This window comes from Coffea eugenioides, chromosome 1, assembly GCF_003713205.1.
Source record: "Coffea eugenioides isolate CCC68of chromosome 1, Ceug_1.0, whole genome shotgun sequence".
NCBI classification, from domain to species: domain Eukaryota; kingdom Viridiplantae; phylum Streptophyta; class Magnoliopsida; order Gentianales; family Rubiaceae; genus Coffea; species Coffea eugenioides.
Window position 1 is genome coordinate 52,690,178 of NC_040035.1, and position 8,955 is coordinate 52,699,132.

Here is an 8,955-nt window from a genome sequence, read left to right on the forward strand (position 1 = left end):
TATCCAAAATCAAAATGCATCAAGAAACCTCAATATCAGAGACAAAACATATCTTTCTAAAATCTGAAGCTTGTGAATGAAATGCTTTTCTTTAAAATTTCAGGTAAAGGATACGGAAGTGTTGATACCATAAGGAGACTGGTTCAACAATCCACAGAATGGCCTTACAATAAGTATTAAGGGAGGCTTACCAACTATTCTTCTACAAAGTACAGCAAACAGAAGATTTACACATGAAACTGCACATCATTGTCTACATCACTGTCAATGTTGCGGTAGAGTCGGTCTCTTCTCCAACAATTCATAGTGGAGTACAAAATTATCCTGCATTCAATAGTACGTGTCAGTTTGATACTACATTTGATGTGAAACTATGGTCAAACATGGCAAATAAATTAGAACGATATTCATGGTATCATACCTTGCGAATCGTCTCCCATGTGTTTGGATCAAAGGAAATATAGGATCCTCTCTCGTATGAATTTGTCTTGACAAGAGGCTCCACGTTAGGAGCCCTTGTAAACCATAATCTAAGTTCTTTGTGAAAGAACCAGCCTCGATTATGCCTGCAAGCATGTATAAAGCTACTCTTAGTTTCAAAATACTATCCTTATAACTAGCTAAAAGACCAATTTAGAAACTAAAATCATTTGAAGAACTTAAAAGGGAAAATACTGTTCAAGGTTAGCACCAATAGAAAAGTGCAACTACTCTACAGGAATGGCTTTTATAACAAGCAAAACCGTACAATTCGTTGGCTGCATACAACTGAGCTTCATCTTTTGGCATGCTGCACAAAAGAAAGAAAAGCAGGATGCTGTTTTTAGTATACCAAGAACAAAAATGAATCTTAACATGGGATTTTTTCAAACGCAAGACTCATGGAACAGTAATAAAGTCAAAATGAATAAATAATCTATCCACCTGTAGAATGTGTAGAACAATGTATCTAACTGAAATTTTGCAAAGTAAGCTTGCTGCAGACAACAAAAGAAAGATTAGAGCAAACCAAAAAGGACAAAGGCAGAAGCAATCTAGATAACAATCAATTGATGGCTCACAGTTAGTGGGGGAGGTTGTTTTGCATAGTAACACTGTGGCACAGTGAACTCTGGATCTCCTTTGGCAGGTTCATCAGACCATGGAGAACCAAATGTTTTGTGAAGATTTTCAGTAGAGTTCAAATTCAATCCAAGAGTCGTTAGATCAATTCCAAGTGCAAGAGATGTCAGATCAGGATCGCTCATTCTTATAACACTTAGTAAACCAAGCAAACCAAATGGGTCAGGAGCAGTTGGTGAGGCTTGCATGGACTTCAGTCCTTGATCCCTGTATGGTTGGCTTACAGAAGACAATTGCTGCAGACGGAACTGCGACTGATTCTGGTGCTGTTGGTATTGCTGGATAAGCTGGTCATAAGATCCTATACCAGAAACTGTATTCTGGGAATTAAGAGGCCGTAATCCTATGCCAGGGTGACCACTTGTCTGAAACCCAAAACAGCCATTAAATGTTAGATAATGCATCCACATATAAAACCACATATGAGTTACTTCTTTCACTGAGAATCTCAAATCCATCATAAAGCAATAATTTTATAATCTTCAACTAACTTCAATAGCTTTTTAAAGTAGACAACGCACAAGGAACTCTGTAAGTTTTGATGTACAAAATTACGAAGTATTAACCAAACAGGAAACTGGAACTCTAAACTAAAAGAGAGACACATTTCGGTTAAGCAAATAACAGAAAGCTCAAACAGGATACTAATGACAACAGTAATAGAGTAGTTCACTGATGCAGTATAGCAGTATGTCGGCATACCTGCTGGTGATAGTTTGAATGGGACAAGGGAAACATATCTGATCCATGCAGATGGAGTAGATCCTGGTTATTTAAATTTGAAAAGGAGACACCACTGCTACTCACAGAGGGAGTATGTTGCTGCTGTTGTGGACGGTGGGATGAGTATGCGGCCCCTAGGTTGAAACCAGCAGATCTTCCCATCTGGAGGTTGAAACATATGAAATATGAGTACAGGACTGAAGCATTGATTCAAATAGCAAGAGATGCTCAAATTTTGGCTGCATTTAACTAACAGAAAATTGCTGAGGTTGCATCAGAGAAACAGCATTGTCATGGACTTGTTCTTTCTGCTGTAGATCCATCCCATAATCTGCATTTCCACCTGATAATAAAATGGTTAAACAAATCAGAATCGGAAAGATAAGTAAAAGATTTGGAGATGTAACTAGATAGACTTTTACTGCAAGCATCAAGTTCTGGACTAGGGGGAATTATGGCCCATGGCTTTACCTAACACACTTAAGACCTTGACTAGCCCCCAAAGACCTCCCATGTGAAGCCCAAACAAGAGAGAGAGAGGAAACTCAGACAGCAAAGTGAAATCTATTTGCAGTAGCTAAATTTGAAAAAAGCAGTTTCCAGCACCTACCATTTCAAATGTGCAATGTGCTCCATTGGCAAAGGCAAATTAATAGATCATTGTTGGGCTTGGGTTTTATCCCACCAACCTTTTATTTGTTGGGCTTGGGTTTTATCCTAAAAGGTTGGTGGGATAAAACCCAAGCCCAACAAATAAACGGTTGGTGGGATAAAATCCAAGCCCAACAACCATCACATAAAACAACATGTAACATTAAGTATGCTTGAAAAAAAAGAACATTTAAGTATGCTCAAGGTTCACCCTTGAGTACAGGGTCAACATGCAAGCAAACAGGCCAAAGCAATTACAACTTGAATGAAATCTTGTCTTACTCTAGACTCTCTATTCTGTTAAGACTCTTTCAGAAAAACAATAAAAAAGAAAAAAAAAACCTCAAAACTGTTAGCCAGTAAAGACAGAGACATAACACCAAGTGAACTGCAGGAGAGGAGAAGCACTCAAATGGAGCACTAGTTAATTAAAGCAGCATGCTGGCAACATATCGTTGGAGTTACTCCAAAGATATTGTTTATTGTAGTCAAGAATTCTCTTTATCTTACATATATTTACTCAAGCAAAGCAGTAAAATATGAGCATGATGACAAGTAAACCCACCTGGTTGCATGTTTAACTGACATTATCGTATTAAATGTTAAAAGAGTAAGCACCTTTAAATCCTGGTAAAGCAGGAAAGTCTTCATTTTGAATGCTGAACTCCTGATTTTGTTGAACTATAGGACCAAGACCTTGTTTGCGCAACGATCCTGAAAGGTGTTAAGCTTACTTATATGTTGAGTAGTGCTGAATATGTATCTCAAGAAATTATTGAACCAAAGATTAGGAAATTTAACTACCCAATTGTCCCTGAGGCCCTCCAGCAGAACTAGGGCGGCTGGACAGTTGAGGGAAATCATTAATGTCAAATGGAGAACCATCATTCGAATTTACATCATTCAACATCCCCATTGAATTTAGATTATTCACCGCTTGTACATGGTTTTGAGAAAGTGGGCCACCAGCAGAAGGGTAGGAATTTCCTAGCATAGAAATGACCTGTGGAGAAGCTGAATCCACAAACTGTCAACATAAAATTACACAATATTCATGCATTTGACCTATTATTTGCTCTTTGCCAAGACAATGGTAATTTAATACCAAAATCAAATTCCAAAAACAATAATCAATCAGATGAGTATCTAACAGCACCACAAAAGTAAGGAGTAATTGCATGATGGCTAGATTTTTTTTTTTTGGGGGGGGTGGGGGGGGTGGTTGGTGCGGGGAGGAGAATTACCAAAAGTCTGAATTATTTTCTGGGGAGGAAATGTTTGAAGCTCAAAAAATCTAACCAAAATATTTCCTTCTCTACTTTCTTGTAACTTGAAATATCACAGGTGGCAAACATGGGGTGACCAATGTTCAAAGAACCTTAATTCTTTAAAAGAAAATTCAATTGCATGAACTTGTCCTTGCATTTACAGAGATCCACCAAACTACTAACAGAGAGAAAAAAGATTGCCTGATGTATACTCTCCAAGCATAAAAACTGTTCACAACTAATTTACGCTGTTAAAGCTTATCTATGAAGAGCATTCCCTAATTCTCTGAGGATGAATCAACTACTGAGTTTGAGTAGAATCATCAACTTCTTGCCCCTAAAAGTAGCATAACTACAATGTTGAATATAAGATTTACAAAAAAGCATGATACGGACTCCCAGAAATCAGAATAGGGAAAATCAAGCCAAAATCCAGAAACTGAATGACAGACAAACAAAAGGTGGCCAACGCTTGCTTAATTAAATCACACTTAAGATAATAGAGGAGATACAAACACAAGAAGGAAATATCATATCGAGGTCGTTACCTTGTTGGAGAACACCACTCATTAGCCTATTTGGTCCCTGGACATTTAGATTTCCAGAACCGCTGTTGGCAGTCAAATTCAGGCGAGAAGCAAGACCAGGCATAGACAATCCTCCAGCAGAACTCATACTCCGTCCAATGTTGCCCACACCAACAATGTTACCCACAGAGCTTGTAATTCGTGGCCCAGCATTTCCTAATAATGGAGACACCCCCAATCCAGGGACAGGATTACGATTACCAATAGCTGCAGAAGTTGGGAGAATCCCTGGAATAGAACCACCAACACCATTTGTGCTACTACTGTATCCAGGACTTCCAACGACACTCATGCCACCCCTATTTGTCATCCCTGAATGGCCATGAGAACTGCCATGAGATATCTGGAAGGGGATGAAAGGAACATGAGTCAATACCTAAATTAAATGACTACAAAGTCAATGTGTGCACAATTTAAAATCTTTCTGAGGAAAATATTTATCATATTTCTTCTACCATTTCAACAAAAAATTCAAGTGTATGTCCCAATAACAGTGACCAGTCAACAGATTAGACCCACATCCAGTTAACAGACTCCACATCCTAACCTGACCCAAAACTTTGACAATACTCAAACGAAAGATCTGTATCCAGATCCATCAGACCCAATCAGATTCAGATTCAGGTCAAGCTTTTGATCTTCATATGAAACATATGATTTATATTTATTAGAACAACTTTTTAAGGTGTCAGCAGAGCACTAATTGCTCGGTTTTAGAAAAAAAGAATCTGGATCTATGTACTAAAAGGATCAAAATAGAATGATAGAACTCCGATCGACGTAACCAATGAACAAAATGGATGTCCATGTAGATATAGATCTGACAACAGCTCAGATCCATAAAACAGGCCTAGACAAGAAATACTAATCTGCCATGCAACTAGACAGTAACCTGTGAGAGAGCAACCGGAATGTTGTTTGATGTGAAACGTCCGCTAGAGAGGTTACCAGCAGATTGCTGAACCCCGCTTGATGGCACATTACTCATTGTTGTGTTTCTTGAACCAAGTGTGCCAGGAATGTTGGGAACATTAAAACTTCCATGCATATTATGCAGTCCCTGAATACCTCCTATAAGAAAAGAAGTTTGCAAATAAAGAGGATAGGAAAAAAAAATCAATTTTACAATCAAGCAAAGTACTAACCTGTATGATGAAAAACAGGGGAGGCTGCACCGGATTGAGCAGAGAAAGACGTTGTAAACGACCGCCCAGAGCTGTCAGGAATATTTGATGCTGATCCGTTCAACGATGACTGTAAGAAAGCATTATTATTTAGAGAACTTGCAAAGGAAAGAGCCACGTCAAAAGACTCAAAAACACGTGTTGCCTGTCAGCTGTCATTTGTGACACGTAATTGAGAAATTATAATAAATGAGTTACCGAAGGAGAATGCAACAGCACTTTCATCTCTTACAGAAAAAAAGATACTCAGCAATGTGTAGAAAAATTTTTAAACCATTCAGGTTTTAAACCATTCGTAATACTTGCGCTCCCTAAAAGTGTTTACGAATGTCGTGTAAAGTAACACTCAGACTGCTCCCCAAAGAAAAAAAGTACACTCAGACTTGCAGGCACCAAGTCTGATGCTTTAAAACATATCAACTCATATGTCTATTCTTAGTCAACTGCAAAGGCAAATAGATCTGCTTTTGCATTCAAAAGATTAGGGTAAAAGGTCTGCAAAATTGTAAAGTTCATATCAGAGATACACTCCTACCAATAATTTTTTTTTTATTTCAAATTCCTTTCACAGAAAAACAAGTCAACAGAAGTCCTGAAGTTCTGAATTCATTAGCAAATCAAGTTATTTCAAAATCAAAGGACCAATATATCTCATGTTCAAGTCATTAACAATCCAGTTTATTTAAAGACAACTTTTGGTCAACTCAAGACATTCATATTTAGCTAATTTTTAGGAATATATGGAAGGCTGAAAAAATGCCTAATGCTTCAACAGAAGGTCTCTAAATAACTATATGCTCTTCTAGAGAGAGAACTACAGTTATGCAACAGCTATATGGCTAACTGATATTGATATTGCGCAAATAGAAGTTTCCATTAGGAGGAACAATACATTAAGTAACCCTGACATTGCAGAAATGTCAAAGAGTCATGCGTGAAATTTTTCTTTGCCGAACAGCAGCTTTGCCTTTCCTTTTCTTCGCAAGATTTTGACAGAAAAATTGGATGCCTTTCCAAATTGTAGTTACCTAAAATTAAAAAAGTACAAAATGATTGAAACAGTAGTTAAAAAAAAAAAACTCTGCAACAGTTAACGTATAAAGCGCCAAACAAGGACAGCCAAAAAAGTACATCAAGTATGTCAGCTATTTGAGCTAAATCCACAAATAACAGAACCATCTTCGAAAGGCAAACAAGGAAAGGAAGAGATGATATAACTGAAGTATGGAGCCACAACTACAAAATGAAAGAAATTGAGATACTGGACAACTTTTTTTTTCCTAGCGTAAAATCCTCTCTTCCCGTGACTGAGGCTCAAACTCTAGATGACATCAGCAATTGTGTAGCCTACATGTCAAGACATTTTCATCCAGACATTTTTCTTTTTTTCTCAGGAATAGAAAAGGTTTAGCAGTAATCCTGTAGTCCATTCAATCTTTCTCGAAATAAAAAGGATTACAAGTAATATACTGCCCATTCAACTATGACTTGTCTAGGCTACTAAGTTAAGAGTTAAGACCTCAAAATGGCGCATATACCTTCAAATAAATTCAAATTTACAGCAAGCCAGCTTAAACCTTGATCAAGTATTAACATAAATACAATAAGTAAAGTACAAAATTACACTCACTACCAGTTCATTGATTATCAAAAAGAGTAAAGCCACATCAATCAATTCAACTCCACCCTCCCTGCTCCTCCAACCCATAGTAAAAATGGAAAAAAGGAATGGACGATCCAACATACAGAAATTAGTAAGAAAAAACAAAATAAGTCTTCAATTTGTATTAATGCTACTACTAAGACAGTAAAAACCAGTAACTTAAAGCCCGATATACTACTCCATACTATATCATCTCAATTCCTTACATTTGACCTCACAGAAAAAAATAATAGTAATAATAATAGTGCTCAGAATTTGAAGCTCAAAATATACCTTAAAAAAAAGGCAAAAAAAGGATAAAGAGAGAGGAGTAACCGTTACCGCTAACAAACTGAGGGACGAAGGAACAGATCCGTGTAGTATAAAAAGTAAGACGGAAAAATAAGAGAAATATAAAAAGAGGAGAGAGAAGAATCGGAAGAAGAAGAGGAAGAAGACGACGGGGAGGTCCGAAGATGGATGATGGGCGGATGGGGCGATAACTCGCTTTAATACGCTTGCTTTTTTGAATCAGACCCAAAGAAGCCGAAGACCAATCAAAGCAAAAACTGCTCAATGATAACAAACAAAAAAGCCCAAAAACAAAAAGCACATAATGGATACATGGGCCTGGCTTGATCTAAAAATCTTTTTTTTGCTGTCTAATTGAGACGAATTTAAGTAGCTTAAATGTTTTTATTGTAAACTTCATTTTACAAATGAGACTCAAATTTTATTAATTTTTGAATTAATTAATAATACCAACCAACCAAAGAAGCAATTAATTAAAATGTATGACCTATCTTATTTAGCATATTAAATAGTAATAATATTTTCTTTCCGTCAGTAACACTTGAATTGAAATCCATAAAAAATTTCCCATAATATTTTAGAACATTTTACTTTACACTTGGCTTCTCATTTGTTACTATTTTGTAGTATGTAATTAATTACTTTTTAATAATAACAGAACAAGGTAATAATTAATCACAAAAGATTATAGTGTTTATTCCAAATTAAACCTAGATATCACTTTATAGCTAGGGATAAAAAAGCGTCAACCTTTTTTAGTTTAAGCACGTTCATGATCTTCATAGTAAATATATGGGACATACATACAAAAATCTAGGCACTAATATCTTCATTCTATTAGAGATTTGGAAGTTGACCTTTCTACTTACCCTCTGGGTTCCCCTATATATTTTCTATCCTAGTCATATACCACATAACACGTTAATGCAGGTCATCCTACAGCTGCTGCTTGATGGTAAAAAGAGAGCTGGCTAATTTAATAGTAGTGATTGGAAGTTTTGTATGCTACTGATCACCATTTTCTAGCATGTTTTATTCTTTGTTTTGAAGTGGAACTCAAATGTCGATAGCAGTTAGAATCTGAAAGTTCCTGGTTTCGAGCTGAATGCTTCCCCGTGCAAGATGCAGAGAAAGCCCATCTGCAAGAATTCCTTGAGATAATCAGAGAGATCAATGTCAACTTTCCAGAGAGCCTTGTCAGGCTTTGATATCGTTATAATAACTCAAGAACGCTTCCAACTTCTTCTTTATGGTACTAATTAATGTTTTTCTTTTTTAATGCTCTTTAGATATCGGGGGATATAAATATAATAATGATGTCTGATGAATATTCTATTAAAAATTTCTAATTGCAGCAATGTAAAGAGAGGGTATTTTTGACATTTTATTGTTTCTGCGAATCGAGCTTACACCTTATTAATGGCAAAGGGGTGATTGTAATATGACAATATCTCAGTGTATTATTC

The 8,955-nt window shown here is 36.5% G+C and overlaps 1 protein-coding gene and 1 non-coding gene across 2 annotated transcripts; one reads left to right on the forward strand and one right to left on the reverse strand.

Annotated features, from left to right (window-relative positions):
* Window positions 1-33: 33 nt before the first annotated feature.
* Window positions 34-7,603, reverse strand: LOC113783413 (probable NOT transcription complex subunit VIP2). Its single transcript, XM_027329543.1, has 14 exons — window positions 7,520-7,603; window positions 6,428-6,563; window positions 5,497-5,605; window positions 5,244-5,422; window positions 4,313-4,694; window positions 3,301-3,510; window positions 3,115-3,210; window positions 2,100-2,188; window positions 1,825-2,007; window positions 1,062-1,487; window positions 925-977; window positions 749-790; window positions 422-566; window positions 34-324 (listed from the first exon to the last, which is right to left on the reverse strand). Exons 2-14 carry the CDS (start codon window positions 6,443-6,445, stop codon window positions 265-267), a joined length of 1,992 nt encoding a protein of 663 aa, XP_027185344.1. The 5' UTR covers window positions 6,446-6,563; window positions 7,520-7,603; the 3' UTR covers window positions 34-264.
* Window positions 5,497-5,577, forward strand: LOC113752973. The gene has a single exon (XR_003464944.1). It is a non-coding gene; the product is annotated as a small nucleolar RNA snoR35 (small nucleolar RNA).
* Window positions 7,604-8,955: the final 1,352 nt, after the last annotated feature.

Excerpts from the sequence above, each read along its gene's own strand:
- LOC113783413 (XM_027329543.1), bottom strand. Across the intron at positions 3,211-3,300 it reads AGGGCCTCAGGGACAATTGG|GATCGTTGCGCAAACAAGGT; the intron begins GTAGTTAAATTT and ends AACACCTTTCAG. Across the intron at positions 2,189-3,114 it reads TGCTTTACCAGGATTTAAAG|GTGGAAATGCAGATTATGGG; the intron begins GTGCTTACTCTT and ends TTTTATTATCAG.